General features: G+C 35.4%; 1 protein-coding gene across 3 annotated transcripts in view; it reads left to right on the plus strand.

Annotated features, from left to right (window-relative positions):
- The window catches only part of dpp6a (dipeptidyl-peptidase 6a), a 410,674-nt gene that overhangs the window by 299,352 nt on the left and 88,217 nt on the right, over positions 1 to 23,105 (plus strand). For all 3 annotated transcript variants that reach the window (XM_084398650.1, XM_084398651.1, XM_084398649.1), the window contains one exon: positions 12,338 to 12,436. In XM_084398650.1, coding sequence (XP_084254776.1) covers positions 12,338 to 12,436 — 99 coding nt within the window. The remainder of the gene's footprint in view (positions 1 to 12,337; positions 12,437 to 23,105) is intronic.

Raw genomic sequence — 23,105 nt, forward strand, 5'->3', positions numbered from 1 at the left:
CTTAGCTGTGAATTTCTGGGAGAGGTTCTTCACCACTCTAATGTTATGCAAATGCACCATAAAAGATTTTTCACACATTAACACCACTTTCACAGAAAGCTAAAAACAATTTCCCCAGATGCAGGATATCTGTGAAATAGCATACTATACACTAAGCTTGCATCAATCCGTAATTCAGTATCGGTATCGGATCCAATACTGGAATTGTTGACGGATCTGATCCAAATCTGATACTGTGTGAACTCATGGTGGTTACTAAGCTCCACAAAAGGCAAAAAAATATTATAACGCACCATGAATGTTTTTGTGCACTTTTATGCGCCATACTCCTGAGTCTCCTAAAGCCAGCTTAAGTTAGTTTAAGTGAGCGGAAACTCTTCCTCCGCTGCGGCTGTCCGTCATTCTCCGTTCAGCATTCAAAAAAACGCTTCATGTTACGACAGTCAGCACGATAAAACTACTTTCTCTGAGATGATTCAATATTACAATTATTATACTTAGTCTGTAGAGAAAGGTCTATGAATTTGCATGAAAAGACTTTATCTAGCTGGAGTTTATTGCTGTTTCTAAAAAAAAAAAAAATATTCCCTGTACCTGGTGTCTGTTAGATCACAACAGACTTTGAATTCAAAGTAATTTAAAACTGTGAAGAAAATTGTATAAATAAAAAAACGAATAAATTATAATACATAAGGATTTGTGCGCACGACATCTCTTCCATTTTTGCCCTGAACTTCTGAATACGGAGCACAAAGCGCTTTGAGGGGGGGGTGTTTGCACACTGATTCACTGCCTGCCCAATATGGCTTCAGTGCTCCCAGTTGACCCTTCTCAGGGAGTTTGATTGACAGACGATCTGACCAATCATAATCCACCATCCGCTGAATCTGCCATTTTTGTCTGACAAAGCAGTCAGATGAGTTAGTAGATTAACGTTGGAGGATTTGAACTTGAAAAACGGTGTGTACTGACGTCTTTCGCGGTTAAACAACATTCCTTCTTATGTTCATTTATGTTTATTTGATGCTATAAATTAACTAGAAGGAAGAGATGATCGGTTCACGAGCAGCTTTAACTGAGGCTCTAATGCGATCTGTCAGACACATTAAAGAGCCACAAAACGGTATTTATTGTTTAAATTTCGTAAAAAAGGACCAAATTTGAAAATTGAGACTTTGTTTCATATCAAAAGTATGATATAATACTTTTATCTGTCCTGTCAGTGCGTTGTCAGTGTCCTCTCTGCTCCGCGATGTATTTTTCACTGCGTGAGAACATGGTGTGGCGTGAGAGCGCCGTGGCTTGTCGGACATAGCAACAGTAACTAAAGGGGGCGGGTCTTTGCGAACGATCAATTAGAGTGTGTAAAAACCGCACAATGCGCTTCCTGCCTATGACTGCTCCCAGCTCCCGTTGCTACATGGATGTATATCAATATAATTCTAATATATGTAGTTTTTCTTGAATGTATTTTATAAGAATACAAATAATAATTCAATTTTTTTGTTAACATTTGACCAGATTTAGTGCTTATGTTTATTTATTTAAACTAAATTATTTATTTCAACTAAATTATGTACCTCACTAAATGTTTAGATTTTAGAAAATTACTGTCCACCAAATATTTTTTGCTGCTGAATACCTGAAAAATAATTTTGATAATATCTGCTTTGATTTTGAAGACTACTATAACTATCACTTACATTTTCAGAAAATCTTGTTAATAAATAAAGTGCTAATAAATCTGACTGCATGACTGAACTTTACTGAGCATTGTTTTTTGTGTTTGCATCAGTGCACTTAGGAAATGTGTGTTTACAGTGATGAATATTTATCTATCTGCAATGGTGGGCAGCTCAGCTTTAACAGAGCACAGTCCAGACACGCTGCGGTCTCTCTATAGCAAGCAGCCAGGTGGAGAAGCTTCCAGCTGGGCTCATTTCTCCTCTTTGCACCATGCATCAGCTCTGACATAGACACACCAGCAGGGCATAAAACTTGAATACATGCCCAAGACATTTCTTTTGTTGTCACTCTTTGATTCTCACTTGACTGAACACACTGGCAGGGATTATTATGTATTGTTTGCCGAATATATTGCTGTTTATGTAATATGGAGGTTTTATCCACTTTTTAAGTTTCCACGTTTTCTCACGTTTAAATGTTTCCTAGTATCAGCCTCAGGCTTCACGGACCACTCATGGACAGCATGATGCATATTGCACAAAAAAGTTGGGTTCTATCAGATTGCCTGGCTTTTATGCAATTTCTGATACAGGTTTTATCAGGCCACCAGGAAACAAAGTCATGTTTACAAAATCTGCTACAGTGAGCACTTCTGAGTGCTTTTTGTTGTTGTTGTTGTTGTTGTCTTTTTGCCTTTTATTAAATAGGACAGTGTAGAAATTACAGGGAAAGAGAGTTGGTCCAGTCGCACAGTCATGCAGGCACCCTCTTTATTATATAATTGTATTTTTTTACTGTTAAAAAATATATAGTATAATTAAATATAAACTATTTATCTTTTTTTTTTTCTTTTTTTTTAAAGAAATAATATGACCCTTTTATCTTGGGAGCAACTTACTACCTTCTACTGCAGCTCCAACTGCTTCTTAGAGTTAGACACTGGATTATCTAAAGTTTGCTAGGCTTATGGCTTCAAATCCTTGTTGAAACTATTAGGTTCCCATGGCCATGGAAAACCTAGAAATATCTGTGATGATTTTTTTTTTTTTTTAATACTTCTAGTTATGTTCAGCTCTAAAACAATTTGTCTAGAAATTGCTTTTTTGAGTGTTGTATCTATATTTATCTATAAGCTGTATTCAGTAATATTGAACAATTGGAAAAGCCAATGAAATTCAGTGGTCATGTGGGAAACCTGTTGCAAAGACAGTATAGCCAATAAATGAGATATCCTCAAACACAACTGTACATTCTGCTCTCAATTATGTCCAAATGCACATTTATCCACTCTTAAAAATCACAAAGAAAAATAAACTATGGTTGGTTGCTTGACAAATCAATCCAACAGCCCCTTCCTTCCAAATGGTTGGCTGAATAGCCCAGAGAGTGGACCAGACTATAGTCCACAAGGCAATTTAAAGGGCACCTATTATGCCCCTTTTCACAAGATGTAAAATAAGTCTCTGATGTCCCCAGAGTGTGTATGTGAAGTTTTAGCTCAAAATACCCAACAGATCATTTTTTACAGCATGTTTACATTTTAAATCAGAAAACCGCACCGTTTTAGTGTGTATCCCTTTAACCTGTTAAGCTGCAACGCCACTTTTGAAAAATTCCCAGAAATGGCATACCCAAACTGAAACAGATACAGTTCATGAACCCTTTGCACTAAAAGCACAAGTATGATCTAATTTGAAAGCTGACACCTGGCAGTTTATTGTAAATGTAGGATTAAAAAAAAATAGTTATAAATAGCTTCAAAGTTTTGTAAAGTTATTAGAAATGTATTTTTATGAAACATCTTCATGAAAATAAAATTGAAGTTGGCACTGTATCAATCTAGAAATGCACTGCAGCTAAAGCCACATGTCTGACCATGTTATATTTAAAATCTGAAGATGATAAGTCTAAAACTCTGTATTTAGTTAAATGTTTTTCAAGATCGTGTCATATGACTTTATTTTGATTAGACTCTAAAATGCAACTGATGTTTATTTTCATCTAAGTCATCTATTCAGTCTATTATCTCTATTGTTTTGTGGTGCAAACTAGCCCCATTCAGTGTCAGTCTCTCCTGCACACATTCACACCTCTCCAGCCTGGTTATGGCTCTAAATATGCATTTCTTTTGTCTGCACTAACGACTGGCTATTCACGCTGTTTCAATCCCTCATTTCTTTTATTAACCTGTTAAGCTTCACCAGTGCGCGGACGCACTGAAGCGTTTTTTTTTTTTTTGTTAAATAGTTCAAAGTTACTATCAAATTTAATGTTATTACCTTGACAAACTATACATCATTAAAAAGATATAAGACTCAAGTTTCAGTATTTGACCACTATTGTATTCTGAGAAACTTATAGTGACAGTTATGTCTTAATTTGTGTCAGGAGTTATGAAATGAAAAAATGAATCGATACCTTTAATATGAATTATGAGCGTCAGCCGCTCCCATTCAGAAAAGAAATCATGTGGTGTCGTCATGACAGCGCTTGACAAAACAACGTCCCTCAGGGCTTTTAGCTCAAAAATGTGCAGATTTGGAGAAATATTCTCATAGGTTTACATCAGATTTCTATAGACAGGAATAATATTTATTGAATTTATACCCAAATGCGTCGATGTAATCATTATGAGTGCTAACTACTCTAATGTACTGTGTTTTCAATCCATACCAGCAGCCTGAGGGCGCCCTATGCACAGTATAGTCCATATATGGAACATGAAGAAGAGCCATAATCATGTGACATTCCAGGAAGTCCCTGACACATACAAAGCTAACAGAGATCGTTGTAACATGCAGATAAAGATGTTTTGAAGACAATAAACATGATTGCCATGATATTTGATTTACCTGTGTTCGTCGAGCCATGTCAGGTATTTTCATAATAATAGATTATATTTATAATGTATGCTAATTAGGGGTGGCACGGTACATGAAAAAACATCCGAACCGTTCGGTTCGCTTGTCTCGGTTCGGTGCGCGTGTGCGTCGCGCGGTTTGCACGGTTCGACGCATGCGCAATGTAGCCTCGTGCCCGTGCTAATACAATGCTAAATCATAAATCAGACATATGTAGAATTACATTACAATGTCCAGCAATCGATTTATATAGTACACTGAGTTTACCTAGACATTTAATGAGATCTACTCCACTATATGTTGTTTTTTTCATGTGAATAAATAGGCTACATAGATCGACTGTTCCACGTAGCCTAATGGTCCAGTGGCAGAACTTGCCAAGCGTATCAAAGGTTCTGAGTTCTAATCTGCGATCGTATATATTTTTTTCTTTATCAAAACCGATTATGTTTATCAGCAGTTGTATATCAAGCAGGGACCGATTTGTATGAATTTTGTTTTATTATTTAATCGGAACGAGTAGCCTTGAGTCTCCTCAATGGCTTGAAGCGCGCGTCCGAGTGATGAATGTGCGGCCGCTGCGGTGTGTGCGCGAGCCACGAGAACACTGTATCAGCACCACTGATCGCAACTGCAACGAGCACTTTGATCACTTGATTAAAAAAACACATTTCAGCGCTAAATTGCTTCTTATTTAACAAACGAATGAAACAAATACTTTGCTAGTTAACTGGAAATGTTTTATTTATTTGTATTGGTACACCCGTGCTGCAAGATAATATCAACCCTGGCAAAAAATGGTGGGGACATGTCCCGCCTATGATGACGAGACACGAGGATAAATTGACAAATAACGGTCCAACACAGCCCACGTAGCTCTACAGATGATGGACCTCCAGGGCCACTGAAAGTTTCCTCAGGGTGACTGCTCACTCATATTACTTCAGAATGGGAAATGAGAAGCTGCGTTTTGCAAACACACCCCATTTATGAAATAAATAAATAAATAATTAGATAATTCAGCTATATATCATATTATGCTGAAGTAAATTTTTGGAGTGTTAAAGATTAAAAGAAAAAACAACAACATGAACCGTACAGAACCGAAAACCGTGACCCTAAAACCGTGATACGAACCGAACCGTGGGTTTTGTGAACCGTGCCACCCCTAATGCTAATTGATATAGACTTTATCATCGTGCAGAATACTATAAAATAATATATTTTCTGTCAGATATTTGTATCTGACGCCAAATCAGATCACAGAATGTTATTTAAAACACTCGTCTTGCGTCATAAAGTAAGTTTGGAGCACAAACATGGTTTTAACCCTCTGAGGTCTGAGGTGTTTTCTGGGCCCTGGAGGTGTTCTGACATGCTCTGACATTTGTGCTTATTTCTGTTACTTGTGACATTTTCATGGCTAAAGTCTAATTACACTGTATTCAGCACAAACTCTGCTACAATAATATATCAGCAGCATGTGTGTAAAAGTTTGTAGTTTTGAGATAATGTCATTTATGCGTGGTTTGTGAAAATACAAAAAAAAATTCTCACTGAAATAAGGTCATGAAACCCATACTGATTATTTCTTCACAAGACTTTTGAAAATTGTATCACGTAGCCTAGAATATTTGCTCCAAAACTATTTGAAAATCACCCTGACTGCTCATTCAGAGAAGACAATATATTGATTTAAAAATTTTACGACGTGTTTTGTGTGAAAAAGCAATATGCGAAGGGGCGGACCATCTCATTAATATGTAAGGCTTTTTACACCTGAGAAAGACAAAGACACTCCCTAATGGCCCTATTAGGAGCTTATCAGGGCCCATCATTCTGACCAACCTTGCACAAAGAATGAGGAGATTTAAAAAAGAATGGCTTTTAAAATTGTTTGGATTTATTTACAACACAACATAATCCAAAGATACACAACAAAAAAGCACTTATTGATAACAATGATCCAAAGAAAGAGACCTTTGTGCCATTCCTAAAAACATTGTACATACCTTTCATTTCCAAGGTGTTTGATTTTCACTTTACCATGTTCATGTACAGAGACATGTACTGTGAATGTTGAAGTCAGCAGGACTCAGTGGCATCTGGGTCCTGAAAAAAAAAAAAAAAAGTGAACATACTGATATCAAGAGAAAGGCCTGCACGATTTTGGGAATACATTTTTGATTTTTCTGGTTAAAATTGCTTTTTAAAATTCACAGAATACACACACACACACAAATGTTTCCAACAATATATTATATAATGAACACCACGTTTGTTGTGCCTTGTAGGTATAGGCTATGCGCAGTGCTGCATAAAATAATAACTATATAGCAGCCTATATAAATCTTCCAAAAGATTTCAGTAACAACTAAGCTAGAGAAAAATATATTGATTATCATGTTACTTCAAATGTTTCCATTCGTTATGATGATATGAAATGAGATAATAGTAAAAGCCGTTTGGAACGTTTTGCTTTTCCAAAATATGATACATTCAAATGCGATCGCGATCCAAAATGTGATACATTCAAACGCGATCGCGATCCAAAATGTGATACATTCAAACGCGATCGCGATGCAAAATGTGATACATTCAAACGCGATCGCGCTCAAATATAAAACATTATGGTTACCATATATACATATCTACGTTTGAGCAGATATCCACACACACAGTAACAGTAAACACGGATCTAAATATGATAATATTCACCATATATCTAGCAACAGTTCAACTGCAATGTGAAATTTATGCAACAATAACAAACTAATATGTAAGAATTTCTTACCTTATCTTCAAATCGCGTTCTTCTTCTGGGGTAAAGCCAATGTAAGCTCAGGACACGTCTCTCAATCTCGACGAAAAGCAGAGACTGATGAAGTGTTTTGGTGTTTTGTTTTTGAGGTAATGAGCGCGTTCGCGTTCCATGTGGAGATTTGCATGTGAATATCTTTTGCGCGAGTAGGCGTGGTCAAATTAAAACTAATTAGGAAGCGTTTGAGAAGCTGGACATCTTGTTGGTTTTATACAAATTACTTAAACAGAGAATATTTGTTTTCAGTTTGAATCCGATCATTTAAAAGTACACACTTAAATGTTTATAAAGGTATATGGTTCATAAATGTGTGACAAGTATTCGCTGAGTTTTGTTTCAGTTTATAGACGTGCTCAAGAAAAAAAAGTTCACCGCGACGGAGAGGCAGAACGCACACCCTGTTTATTTTCTTTATTTTTCAAAAGCACAATGTTTTGATTTGATTGTAAGTGGACACATACAAAAGTAGAAATATCACAGATTCTTTTTTTATATTTCTTTTTTCTGTATGACCATAAATGACGGAGTAATTTAAGTTTAAAGTGCTACAATGTGAAGAAAATCCAGCAAAACGCGTGGGCGCGTTTGCCGACCTCAGAGGGTTAATCTCATAAATTGTCGTGTATTGATGGTGTGCTAAGCTAACATGCTAGCTAGCCCTAGGTGCACCTGCCACCTAGCAGTTATTCTTTTATGATTTTTTTCTAAATAGGAATGCTTACTGAAATGTTTCTTTATTCAGGAAGGGCATTTGATACAGTTTCAAATGTGAAGTGAGAACTTTAACCTGTTAAGCTGCAACGCCACTTTTGAAAAATTCCCAGAAATGGCATACCCAAACTGAAACAGATACAGTTCATGAACCCTTTGCACTAAAAGCACAAGTATGATCTAATTTGAAAGCTGACACCTGGCAGTTTATTGTAAATGTAGGATTAAAAAAAAATAGTTATAAATAGCTTCAAAGTTTTGTAAAGTTATTAGAAATGTATTTTTATGAAACATCTTCATGAAAATAAAATTGAAGTTGGCACTGTATCAATCTAGAAATGCACTGCAGCTAAAGCCACATGTCTGACCATGTTATATTTAAAATCTGAAGATGATAAGTCTAAAACTCTGTATTTAGTTAAATGTTTTTCAAGATCGTGTCATATGACTTTATTTTGATTAGACTCTAAAATGCAACTGATGTTTATTTTTATCTAAGTCATCTATTCAGTCTATTATCTCTATTGTTTTGTGGTGCAAACTAGCCCCATTCAGTGTCAGTCTCTCCTGCACACATTCACACCTCTCCAGCCTGGTTATGGCTCTAAATATGCATTTCTTTTGTCTGCACTAACGACTGGCTATTCACGCTGTTTCAATCCCTCATTTCTTTTATTAAAGTTCTCACTTCACATTTGAAACTGTATCAAATGCCCTTCCTGAATAAAGAAACATTTCAGTAAGCATTCCTATTTAGAAAAAAATCATAAAAGAATAACTGCTAGGTGGCAGGTGCACCTAGGGCTAGCTAGCATGTTAGCTTAGCACACCATCAATACACGACAATTTATGAGATTAAAACCATGTTTGTGCTCCAAACTTACTTTATGACGCAAGACGAGTGTTTTAAATAACATTCTGTGATCTGATTTGGCGTCAGATACAAATATCTGACAGAAAATATATTATTTTATAGTATTCTGCACGATGATAAAGTCTATATCAATTAGCATACATTATAAATATAATCTATTATTATGAAAATACCTGACATGGCTCGACGAACACAGGTAAATCAAATATCATGGCAATCATGTTTATTGTCTTCAAAACATCTTTATCTGCATGTTACAACGATCTCTGTTAGCTTTGTATGTGTCAGGGACTTCCTGGAATGTCACATGATTATGGCTCTTCTTCATGTTCCATATATGGACTATACTGTGCATAGGGCGCCCTCAGGCTGCTGGTATGGATTGAAAACACAGTACATTAGAGTAGTTAGCGCTCATAATGATTACATCGACGCATTTGGGTATAAATTCAATAAATATTATTCCTGTCTATAGAAATCTGATGTAAACCTATGAGAATATTTCTCCAAATCTGCACATTTTTGAGCTAAAAGCCCTGAGGGACGTTGTTTTGTCAAGCGCTGTCATGACGACACCACATGATTTCTTTTCTGAATGGGAGCGGCTGACGCTCATAATTCATATTAAAGGTATCGATTCATTTTTTCATTTCATAACTCCTAACACAAATTAAGACATAACTGTCACTATAAGTTTCTCAGAATACAATAGTGGTCAAATACTGAAACTTGAGTCTTATATCTTTTTAATGATGTATAGTTTGTCAAGGTAATAACATTAAATCTGATAGTAACTTTGAACTATTTAACAAAAAAAAAAAAACGCTTCAGTGCGACCGCGCACTGGTGAAGCTTAACAGGTTAAATGCAAATGAGCTGCTGCTGCCGGCACAGAGGGCGGAGCCTCACGAGCTTGTGCTCAGTCAGGACAATCTCATCTGATAATATCAGAACAGAAACTCTCAGTAGCAGTGTTCATTTCGACCCGGAGTCGGACAATAATGCCCACAGAGCCAGAGAATGTATGCTGTATAGAAATAGAACAGGTATAGTCTAGTTTAATTACGGTTATAACTTATTTTTCAACTTGCTTTTATCCACTATTAGTACAAGCCTGTTGTAGCGGACCCCGTCCGAATGATGGCCAAACATATACTGATGAGTTCAATGAAGTTTATTGTACATCACACAAAAGATGAAGAGTCAGTTTTACTCCAGAAAATCACTGTAAGAGCTGTATAAACACCATATAAGAAGTGCACCATATAAGTGAGCTGTCATAAAGTGCAAGCTCTCACTTTCATCTCTGCCGTGATAAGTATCGTTAGGCCTATCGCTCCGGAGACTGTAAGCTTGATCACGAACAGTTGGTACAGATCCATCCTCGAGTAACAACGAGAGTAAATGAAAACTGCTATGTTCATTCTTACATCCAACAACAAAACACCTCAATCACTTTAGAAGACATTCTTGTCTACAGCTGTTCCGGCGTGGAAACAATGACGGACTGTGTTTAGCTCACTTAACCCTTTAGAACCTGAAGCTAAAATAGGTGTTTTTCACATAATTAGATTTTTTGACTAAAATTCTAAAACAATGTGCTATCTTCATGTGCAAGGTGTCATCTTTTTCAGAAAAAGATAAGCTTTCAACAAATTACATTTATTGACCATTATTGTGTGTAGTGAGTTTGTAAATAGAATTTAAATAGACAAAAATAATAAAAAAACGAGAATAAATTTACTGATTTTTATTTAGAAAAAAACTGACAAAATCATGAACGAAAGAAACTAACACTTTAAAGTTGAAAAATTAACTATAATACATATATACAAGTCTTTTTTGTGACATTGGGTTGCACAGTTTTCATTTAGGACACTTTTTTTCATACACGCACACATACAAATGCACCCATTCATAGGCATGCACACATACACATGCACACACTACATGCTTAGATACGTGAAAGAGTAACGGCCATCCGCCTCCCAAATTTCAGTAAAAATCATCCCAATCCCCTCTTCTGCTGTCTAACTCTTCTTTCGCCATGTATTTGTTCGTTTCTTTTATTATTTTATGCAATCCAAAACACTCTAACCTGCCACGCGTCGCATCTCTCTGTTCAAATCCTTTCATCCTGCGCTGTCGTCGACGACACATCCAGTTTTAAAGGGTTAAGGCAGGTCTACGCTAAAACTGCAGTGTCCGTCAACAGTCGTGGGAGGGGCTTGTGCAAAAGTATGTCACATTGCCCAGAATCTGAAAACGGCTTGTTCTGAGACGGTGCTTATGCTTTATGGGGATTTTTTTTAAAAAAGCACTGGGTGGATTTTTATCATTGTAGGGTGGTTGTGTACACACAATTTATGTTCAAATGCCATGTAAAAGTGAATTTTGCATATGTGCACTTTAAGATGAAATATTTCCTAAGTTGGTTCCAAACAGTATATTTTTTAGGCTTTCTGATGTTTACTCTTCTGCAGTCTTCCTATTTAGGATGTATAATCCTGCTCATCCTGACAGCAAAATGGTACAAATCAGATATTGCCTTTCCTGCATCTTCCAATGCATTTGAAATGAGTCATATGCTAGACGAAAGAACTCTGTGATCATATCTGATGTGCGGATTTATGACTAAATAAATCAGGTTAGTGTTGGCATCAGCTGTAAATGCACAAAGCCCATTTTAATAATGAAACATTCAATTGGTCTAAAGCAGAGCCTGGAGGGACGCCTGATTGTGTTTACTTCCATGTCCTCCCTTTTTTTTCTTTTTTTTTTTTCTTCAGCGCTGGAGAATTGCACCCAGCCCACGCTCGAACCTGCACACGTACACGAGTCAAAGTGACAGCGTAATATTAGTCGGAGCGAGATGAAGTGCGCGTGAGTTGATAGATTCTTCCCCGCTTTCTCTGTCAAACACACTGAATACATTCTGGTGTTCATTCTCACCTTATGGGGCTGTCATTTAATGCAAAGCTGTGCCGGCGCATTCCTTCTCGATGCGTGTGATTTAAAACGCTTTTCCACTACCAACGGAGAGCTGGTGCACTCATACCGTGTGCTGAACAAAAGAGAGGTTATGTCAAACAGAGGTGACTTTTGCAGCACTGCGTTAAGAGAGCACTGTGGTTTTCACATCAGGCCCAAGAGCTACAGTTGCATTAGCGAAGAGAGACTATTATTTCTTTTAGAGGAAAAATCAACTGGAATGAAATCCCTCCAAGAAGAGCCTGTCAGCCAATTCAGCCCAATGCATATACAGTTTGCCTCCCGTTAACCTGAAAAACGAAGAGTTTTTGTCATGCACTGAGCAGGAGATGGTGGCGTATAAACAAACTTGGAGGTCTAAAAGGCTTTTCTGTTTTATTTTTCTCCCTATAGGTGAGGACGATAGCCTGGCCTTTAAGGGAAAAGTGACAGTGGAAGAAATCTTCAAGAAAGACTTCAAAGTTCACGACCCGAACGCTAAGTGGATCAGCAGTAAGTGCTCTCATCAGCAGACATTTGATTTCCTCTAGCGCCGTTCTTCCATTAGATGTCCAGTATCTAATAAGATTGCAGAGATTATCTGAGCATTGAGTCACAAACGTACTATAATTCTCATTGTGCACATAATCAATTCAGAGAGGTAGCAGAATACAGCGTTGTGCATTACTCATTTCCTCTTCAAGGTAAAACGAATTCCACTCTTTTTTCATTGTCATGAATTTCAAGCATTTGAGATTCAAAATCTTATGCTTTATAATTGCTTCATAACAAGTGGAATCAGGTTTTAACCCTCTGGGGTCTGAGGTGTTTTTGGGGTCCTTGAGATGTTCTGACATGCCCTGACATTTGTGCTTTTTTCAGTTGCTTATAAACATATTAATGGCAAAAAAAAAATTACACACTATTTAGCACAAACAGGGCTACCATAATATGTGAGCAACAATAATGTACATGTCTGCATTTTTGAGAGAATAATGTTTATGCGTGGTTATTGAAAAAACTAAAAACTAAAGTTTCTGAAATAAGGCCATAAAACACATACTAAATATGTGCCAATAAGACTTTTGTCTAATAGATGTCATTGCCTAGTGTTTTTTCTTCAAAATGATGTGAAAATCACCCTGCCTAATCATTCACATAACACAATACATTGATTTGAATTTTGCAAAGCACTTTCTGTTTGGAAAGGCCATATGCGGAGTGGGCGTCACAGATCATGCATATGTAGTGGTTCACACCTCAGGAGACAATGGGGACCGCATACTTAATTAGCCATTCATTCAGGTGAGTCACTGAGCCACAAGAATGCAAGAGCAACAGTTGGAAGCATCTCAATTCTTTTTTATTTTTCCACATATTGTGCTTGCAATTTGGCCTATAATATCCAAGGAAAACATGTCTAGTAATTGTGCAGTTAATTCTCATACTGTATTTTCAGTTTTGGAATATTTATCCTCTCCCCAAATTTGTCACTAATAAAACACAATAAAAATTATTTAAAGAAAAGGCTTATATTTACCTTTTAAAAGTTTGTTTACATCTACCTTGTAAATATATATTTTTATTAAAAAGGTTACAATTACAACAACAATTCAAGTGTAATCTTTCTTTGTAAAAACTAAAGTATACATTTTATCATACATATTTCAAAGTTAAAAAGGTTACAACAACAATAATTACAATTTCAATTTCAACAATATTTCAAGTGTACTCTTTTTTTGTAAAAAAAAAAAGATTATAGGCCTACATTTTATCTATGTATTCATTACTTTGAATATAGCCAACATTGGAACAGCTAACATTATTTATTTTTGACAAAAATAGTAGGCTATTTTATATATAGAAATTGCTAAACAAAAGCTTATTTGATGTGGCAGTATATTCTACAGTAAAAACTGTACCCAAATCTAACCCATTCAGACCTTATGTTGTGATTGCTAGCCTATATTTACTTTAAATCCAGGAAATTTGTTAATGAAAAAATTATTAAAATTAAGATACAATTGATACAAAACGAAATTCGTTTTAAAGAAAGGATTTGTACTTTCTGTTTTGAGGTCTCTGTGAATGTTTGAAAGTATTTTAGTGCTTAGAGCGCTCGCGTCCATAATGGAGAACTGTCAGGTAATATTGTTTTTTTCCTCATAAATGCGAACACGAAAAATAAAAGACAAAAGACTTTTAAGTAAAACTTACTCCGAAATTGTGTCCTCGGCGGAATTCGCTCTTCAATATGCTGCCGTTCGTCGTCTGTTACAATCTTCCTCTGAGGAAACAACCCGGCGCTGTCCAGAATCATCTGAAGGGCGTCTTTATTACCGGAGAAGCGTGCCATACTCAAAACGCGATGAACTATCAGTAAGTCTGATAGAAACTGTGTTTTTATGGCATTGATCGGGGGGCGCATGCGATGCATACTAGATCACCTAAACTATTTACATGTGAATCGCGCCGGGGGCGGGGCGGCCGCAGCTCATTTAGAGATAATGAAGGGAGAAGGAAAAACGGTAACTCTCCTTGCTTTCAAGCGGATTACATGAGTTGAAAACATTTGTGTTTTATATAAATAACTTCATTTAAAAGAAGAGATTTCAAGCTTCATAAAGACATAACTCACATGCCTGTGTGAGAAGTATTCGCTGAGTTATGATTCATTTTCGGACGCGTTTCAGAATGGACTACACGGACAGAGAGAAGGCAGAACCTAGCTTCGTGTTTATTTTTCTTTATTTGGCAAAAAGCACCACACTTTGTTTTTATTGTGAGTATACACAAAAATAATACACATTTAACAGAATCGATTGATGTATGAAACTCCTATGGAAAATCAAAGTCAACAGAGTATTTCTGAGTTTCTTTTACACTGATAAAAAAAAGCGAGCTGGTATCGCCGGCGATACCGCCGACCTCAGGGGGTTAAGAAAGCATAAGTGCACTTTTCAAGCAAAATATTTTTAAAAAATTGGTTTCAAAATGACAGATATAGTGTTGAGAATTATTTGACACTTTGTGGTTGTGAAATGTTAGTGGTTCAATCATCGGCAAGAGTACTTGTGTGAACTTGAGGAGAAATTGCATTGTACGTCTACTAACCCTTATAGAAAAAAAAATACTTTAAAATAGAAATTTAAAAGTGTGCAAAAATATAACATTTAAGTATGAACTGAATGTAATATTTCTAAATGCAATATTGCATGGTAATTGCAATTAAGTTAAAATATAAAATATATATAAAAAAATTGTCAAACGCAATATGCTAAACTTTAGAGTACTTTTTTTACCCATGTAAGTAGGACTCAAGTAGGACATATTAATATGTAATTTCATAATTACTTCTATTGTCTTTTAAATATAGTTAAATTGGATTGCCGAATGTTCTGACAAGCATTTATGGTAAACAAATAAACATACTTTAATTTCATTTCTATTGAAAATTATATGTCATGTGTTTAAATACATTTGTAACAATATTGGTAAACATCTGTAATGATGAATTTGCAATTTAGTACATTCAAAATATGCTAACTTTAAATGTAATATTAAATAACACACTACAGTTAAAATTATAATACATTTTTTTACATGTGCTTTAGTATGTTAGTCGACACAAAATATGTGTACTTCTTGAAACATGACAAAGACTATTAGTTTATATTAGACTATAGTTTTTGAAGCTCCAAAAAAGCACATCCATCCATCATAAAAGTAATCCATGACTCCAGTGGGTTAATAAATGTGTTCTGAAGCAAAGTGATGTTTTTTTGTATATTGTTTTTTTATACTTATTTAAAACTTTATAAACTATAATCACTGGCTTTTGGCAACGGCCATACGCACATACACAAGAGAGTGGAGTTCCGTTGGAAGGGTGACCTCTGACCCGTTATGCTCATCAGTTCTCACCTGAGCTTTACACTACATGTCCTACGTCATATGTCGGGTCAGTGTTCACCCTTCCACCGTAACTCGACTCAACTTTTAAGGTTTCAACTTTTCTACATTTAAGGTTTGAAGTACACTATAAGTGCACATTACATGCAAATAAGCACTTATGTTTTCACAAGGGAAAAATCACCTTAACAGCTATGAAATTCTTTGCAAAAATGGCTCAGAAAAGTAAAGTTATGTGAAAATGTTCAGCAGCATTCAAGCTCAGATGACCTGCTTTATATTTTATATCTAATGAAATAACCAATCAGCCATTTTTAAGTGGGTCTGAAGGTTTTTAAATAGTTTTTGGGGCAATTCTGAATTAAGTCAGAATGAGGATGATTAAATCTTTGTGGATATGTGTCTGGATTGTGATGTCTTTTCCTCATACAAATGGATGGCTTAATGCAAAAAGAGGAAGACGTTTATCAGCGGGTAGATTACTCAAGCAGTCTGATTTTGTTTGAGCTTTATTGAGCTGTCTCCTCTAATCAGCTGCTTTGGGCTGTGCAGATATGGAAGCGTCTCCATGTTCAAACCTCAGAAAGCTGTAATCTTAGCCACAAACCGTTCATTCAAATCCATATTGCACACACAAATGGCAAAAGCTTGTTTGTTTATCTGTTTTTTAATTTTTATATTAATTTATTATTAAAGGAGCTAAATGGGAAATTCAGAGATCCTTGTTATTAACCCTACCGGTGGCCGCTAAGTGAACTGCAGCCCGGTACATATTGTTCATGCTCATGTTTGTAATGTAATGTACAAAAGACTGAACGTGATTCAAGGCCCAAATATACTTCACGGCGAAGTTATTTTTCATTTCCACATTGCTGAGAGCGATGTTTTGATGAATATTTTTTGTATGCCTACTTCACAATAACAAAATAAACCCACAACATAAATAACAGCTGTGAGAAAGCAGCAGTTAAGAAAGCATCTGATAATAGCGATGTGGATATGTTTGACATGTCAACAGATGAGGTAATTAAAATTACACTGTTATGATAGTTTGATTATAAAGTAGGCCTATATTTGAGACTATAGACTTTATAGATCTGGCTATGTGAGACTATAGATTGTATAAGCATTTGTTTCATTTGTCATAGAAGGGAAGAGAGGCTATCGGGAGCAAGCGTAACAGTCAAATCCTTTTGATATTCCCGGCAAAAAAAAAAAAAACATCCCGATTCCTTCTCATATAAATCCGTCTACAGGCTTTTATAGACAACCTAGGAAGTCAGGGAAGGTCTCTCTCTCCTTTTTTTAGGTTTTGTTACAAGCTGTTCACACATTGGACATAAAAAAACAACAATTAATACCATTTTTACATATAGCCCCTTTAAAGTCGACAAAAAAGGAAGATTCATCCTGAATCTATCCTGAAACCCCTATCCCCCCACATTTTTTTAAAGTAATTAAATTCACTTGAATGTACAACAAACCAGAGGAAATGTACTGCCGCTACTTCTGTTTCAATGCAACTTTAAAGGGATAGTTGAACCAAAAATATGATTTGTTGTCATTGGCTGACTACAAAAGTGCCATAAAAGTTGACTACATTCCAAGTCTTCTGAAATCATACAATACATTTGTGTGAGCAACAGACAGGAATGTACATTGGTATTCTCTCCCAATCTTGCCATTTGGAAAGACATGAGGGTAAATGATAAAAATGTTCATCTTCTTCAAGCATAACTGCAACACAGTAATGCTATGCAAGATGATCAAAACAGCAGTTATATCTGTCCTGCTAAGACAAAAAAAGCAATGTATCTCAGTTATGTAGATGTTGTGGCATATTTAAACCAGGGTGTTGATCATTTCTTTCATTACAATTTTGTTCATGTTCCTGCATTGCAGCTATATGGAGGCATCAGCATCACCCTCATCACTCTCACACAGGAACATTAACTCAGCGATCACAGTCATTCATCTCATCTGGCTTTGATTCATAACATAACAAAGCGCAGTTCACCGCCTAGCAAGCGGGTAGAGTAATTTAGCTGGAAATTATGGCACAATGTCTCTGCTCTCGTATTGATTGATGCTCTGCCCATTTTTCACACCATCATTTTAGCTCGTTATCGTTCATGTCAGTCCAGCACAGGTAAACAGATCTGTCGGAATGAAATGAGTTGAAAGGTAATGAGGAACCTATGCCTCTCTGTTTGTTTCAATAATGAGTTTTAAAATGTAAAATATTGTTCTTTCTAGTTTTCACTCATTTATTTTTATTAAATGCACATAAGTTTAAACAATAATAACAAAGGCGTAGCTTGATGAAGCAAAATGAGCGTGGAATCATGGGAGTTATCGTCTTCACCTCCACAGCCGATGGAAAGCAGTCCGACAGGACTCAGGCAGAAATCATGTTCATGGATGAGCTAATACATTAAAGTTTTATTAACATTACTGTGGTATGAAACAGGACGGGGCCGAGAGCCTTGGATATTTTACGTTGCTATATTATAATGCTTATATGCTGCAGTCGGCCATCCTTTCATTTGGTTGTTTGTTTATTTTAATGATTAAAGTACAAAGACAAAATAGTGTTGTCTCTGAGGCATGCTACAAAAATGTTACTTGCGGTAAATCAAGAAAACAAAAGATTCAAACAATAAGATTAACCGTGTTGAGCTAAATGACAATGATTAATTTTCTGTCGATAAAGACATCCAAACAGTTGCTCATCTGTCTAATAAAACACATTATGTTTTAAAGCGTCTTTGGTGTTTCCATGGTTTTTACATAACCGGAAATTGAGGGTAACACGGATTTGACGTCATTGACAGACGACACAATTACAAAGGCCGTTACACTAGTTAAAATAGCTGATTGCTCTGGATTTAAACATTTGGAAACATTTGGGATAATGTAAGTACACAAGTCAACAATATATAGCCTATATATATATATATATATATATATAACATTGTTCTAGTGGTTTTTGAATATTTTAATCCAAACATCTTACATATTGGGACTTTAAAAGTTTGTTACATAGTTTTTACAATCATTGTGGGTAGTGTTATACAAATACATAACTAGCGTTTTGGAAGCAAAGTGTAAAATAATATAGTTTAATTAACAGAACTGTTCATGCTGCAAACAGTGTGACATCTTTAGTCATTGAATGCAGACTGTTTCGAGGGGACAAACACTTCAAAACAACACTTCAAATTAAAAAAACACCTGCGGCCCCATTCTAGAAGAGAAAGAATCTCAGCCAGATGATCGAGTGAAAGAGGCTTAACACGTTCCTCACCATTTAAAGTAAGCATATAATATCAATATAATAGCGTTCCTATATATAATATATTTAAAATATGCTACATTTATATTGTAAACAGCATGGCTTAATGAAATACATTTTTCAAATTCAAAATGTTTCTTTTAAACCTTCAAATGTCATATATTTCCAGTCGTAAAATACATTTAGGGTAAATGCAATTTTTCTAAGATATATTTTTTTAACAATAAACAAAAATATATGAGGACTAAGTAACTAAAACTTATTGAAATAGATATTTATGTAAATTTGTTTTAAAATATATTGCAATATGAATACTTTTTTTTAATATATTTGTGCCCTTGGATTAACGTTATGTAGTAGGAAACGTGGAATACGACATGGTCTGTCACCATTTTAACATGATTGCACACTCCCCATCTCCCCCATGAATTCATGAATGTATGTAAAGACTTTGGCCCTGACACAGCCAATTAAAGAAAGCAAAGAGCACTGCTTTGGCCATCATTGGCTGATTATTTGATCTTCGTTAAAGTGTCAGAAGCACTTAGTTGGGCTGATTCGCAGCAAACGGGGCCCTTAGTTCCTGTCTGGAACATTAGCTACTACTTGATTTTCAAGGACAGGCCAGAAATTGAATTTTTTAATACCGAGTTGGTCCAGAATTTGTTTTCCCTTTTTATATATATATATATATATATATATATATATATATATATATATATATATATATATATATATATATATTTTTTTTTTCCCCAAAGAAGTTTCTACAACTCATCAATCAAAGTCAGAACGTCACAGCTGATGCAGCTCATACTGAATTAATCTATAAATGAATCAATGATACAGGTAATTTATTTACAAAGGCAAAGCCTTTCTCTCCCTCGGGCTTCTCCGTCCATCGACCACTTGCTTCCATCACAGAAATCTAGTGCTTTCAGAACCACTCTAGTAGTAAAGCTCTGACAAAAGAAAAACAAATGTAACTCTCGGATTTCTTTATTGGCTTAAAAGTAAACATGGGCTATTATGAAGAAACAGGATCACATCCAATCCAGAAAATAAAAACTCTTGAGTTCTCTCTGAAACGGTTAGTTCACCCAAAAATGTAAATTGTCATCGTTTACTCACTGTCATGTCGTCCAAACCCACTGACTTTCGTTAATCTTTATTATGCAAATTAAAATATTTGTAATATTCTTTCATCATTTTTTTTTTTTTTTGTCCATCTATTGAAAATAAATGGAAGGTAACCAATGGAATCTCAAACATACAGTACATGCTTGATGCACGAGAACAAACCTCACTGGTTATTGTGTATTAAGCAAGCACATATGAGCTTACATTGATCATGTTCAATGACCTTTATTAAGATCATATAAAGTTATCGTTTCTCTAATTAAAGACTGCACAATTCATATGGATTTCTTTTGCAATGTCTTTATACCCTTTTGAAGCATGAAAATTACATATACTTTCAATATTTGGACAAAATGATGAGTGAATAATAAAAGTATATTTGTGTTCCAAAGATTAACAAAGTCTTATGGGTTTGGAATGACACGATAGTAAGTAGATGATGACCGAATTTTAATTTTTGGGTAAAGACCTGTCTTCGAATCATCTTTGCCGTAATGAATCACCTTGCACTAAGCGACTGTCATTCAGCATTCCTCATCTCTCTGTTTTGTCCTCTGTCCCGCGTTGGCTGTAATAGACTCTCTCATTTTGATTCTGTCTGCCTGCCCCCATTATGATTGTACTAAAGCAGCTATATAATTGCATAATTAGTGGAGCCCATTGATCTGCCTCTCTAGCTAGGGGTCTATATCAAACAGATACATAATCGACATTACTCAACACTCGCAACAAGAAATTAAACTGAGCTAATGCCTGCTGTGGCCTAAACCATCTGGTTCCATTTTAATGGCCCACCCCTGTGTCCTTAGTCTAAGCAGCCGCGCGGAGAGTGCGTATGCAGAGCGTGTCGAGATTCGATGAATGCTTTTGAGCAAACAAGAGTATGATTTGTGGAGTAAATGTCTTTTAACCTTAATGGGAGTCATCGGCTTGCCCCGTATGATCATTTGTTGAAGTTAGCAGCAAGCTACTGCCCTGTGTTTTGGGATATGTACAGAATTCAAATGATGGTGTAGGTTAAATAATTTGCAGAGTGTTTTAAATTCTCAAATGCCAGCGTATTTATCCACATGACTAAACCCACCAAAACATATTTATTTTATCTGGAGATAAGAGGAAGCATATATAAGCTTTCAAAATCTAGTGAGCTGTCTAGCTTGACAGTATTTTAATGCATCATGGGCACACTATTGATGACAAAGGAGGGATTGCACATATTTTTCAAGTAAAATGCTATCCTAGAATCCAATGCAATAGGCTTGTTGAAAATAATCCCCAATATATCCAAGAAATGTTGCTTATAAATGTGATTAATTCAATATGCAATCAAAAATGGGCCAATTTACCTAATATTTGTGAGTGCTATGGACTTTTATGCTTCATTGTTAGCTTTGCAACATGCTAGCATTAATCTCTACTGGAATTAAGTCAAAATCCTATTTGTGTAAAATAATATAATTGTTTCGTCCAATCTTAGTAAATAATGTTGAGGATTGTCCTGTTTGAGCTGTGTTAGCAGTCAATGAACACCTGTAAAGTCAAGAGCCTTTGTTAAACGGGTTAATTTCCTTACCCAAACACATCCTATACACATATCAAATTAATCAGACATACAGTATACACAACATAATGTTACAATTACAACCTACATCTGCGAAAAATCATGCAAATGCACAACTTGAACTAAAGAAACAGTGTAAGAGAAACAGAAAGACAGAAAAAGCAGATAATAGATGATGTGGTGAAAGATAGGGTTGGGAACCGAGAATCGGTTCTTATCCAGAACTGTTAGTGTTTTTGAAAAAGACCGTAACCGTGCGAAATTCCTGTTTCGGTCCCGAAAACGGTTCTGTTTGAACACCTGACGAGAATGTCTACCAAGCGTTGTAGGTGTTGTGTGGCTAGCAGTGTTGGGTAAGTTACTTAAAAAAAGTAATTAGTTATAGTTACTAGTTACTTCTCACAAAAAGTAACTGCGTTAGTAACTGAATTACATCATTACAAAAGTAACTAATTACTAGGGAAAGTAACTATTGCGTTACTTAAAAAAAAAAAAGTTTAAATATAAGAAATTTCTTGGATACCCTCAATATGAAATGTTAAATGAATGAAACGGACACTACATAGAACATCTTATTATTATTAAACATTGTACACTAATCTACACTATTTTAATGTTGCTGTGGGACAATGTGAGAGACAGCGATTAACTTAAATATTAAAATATTATCATTACTATAGTGGAACAACAAAATAATAGATGGTTTAGAAGTTTTAATATTTATTGCACAGACCACAACTGGCCAACAAATAATTCTAAAAATAAATCATGCTTCTTAAGAAATGTACCAAAAATAAATAAATAGTAGCCTTATAAAAATATTCATACACATACACTAGTGCATATAATTAAAATGATAAAACTCACACACCTTTACAACTGTTAGACATTCTGTATAGCCTACTTGAAGTTTTTTCTTCCTCACAATAGTAAGTTTAACAAAAAGTGTGATGTCTACGGTAGCAACCAAAATAGAGTAAAGCACCTTTTGAAAGTCACTTCAAATAACGAGTGTATCGATTACATCTGATGGTTCAAAACATTCATAAAGACGACTGTTAAATCTGCAGTCCGTAACTTTTTTGTGTTCAGAATTTATAAAATGTATATAATGAGCGAGTACATCACAAATGCCTTTTTTCAAACCGTGTTTTTGTCTTATCCTGAATCACTGAATCATCAAATTCTCCTAGAGAATGCAGAAATGTTATTTTCCATCAGAAAAATTAAAACCAACACCCATAAAATTAGCATAAATTGCTAAATAATAGGGA

Source organism: Rutilus rutilus (genome assembly GCF_951802725.1).
Source record: "Rutilus rutilus genome assembly, chromosome: 24".
NCBI lineage: Eukaryota > Metazoa > Chordata > Actinopteri > Cypriniformes > Leuciscidae > Rutilus > Rutilus rutilus.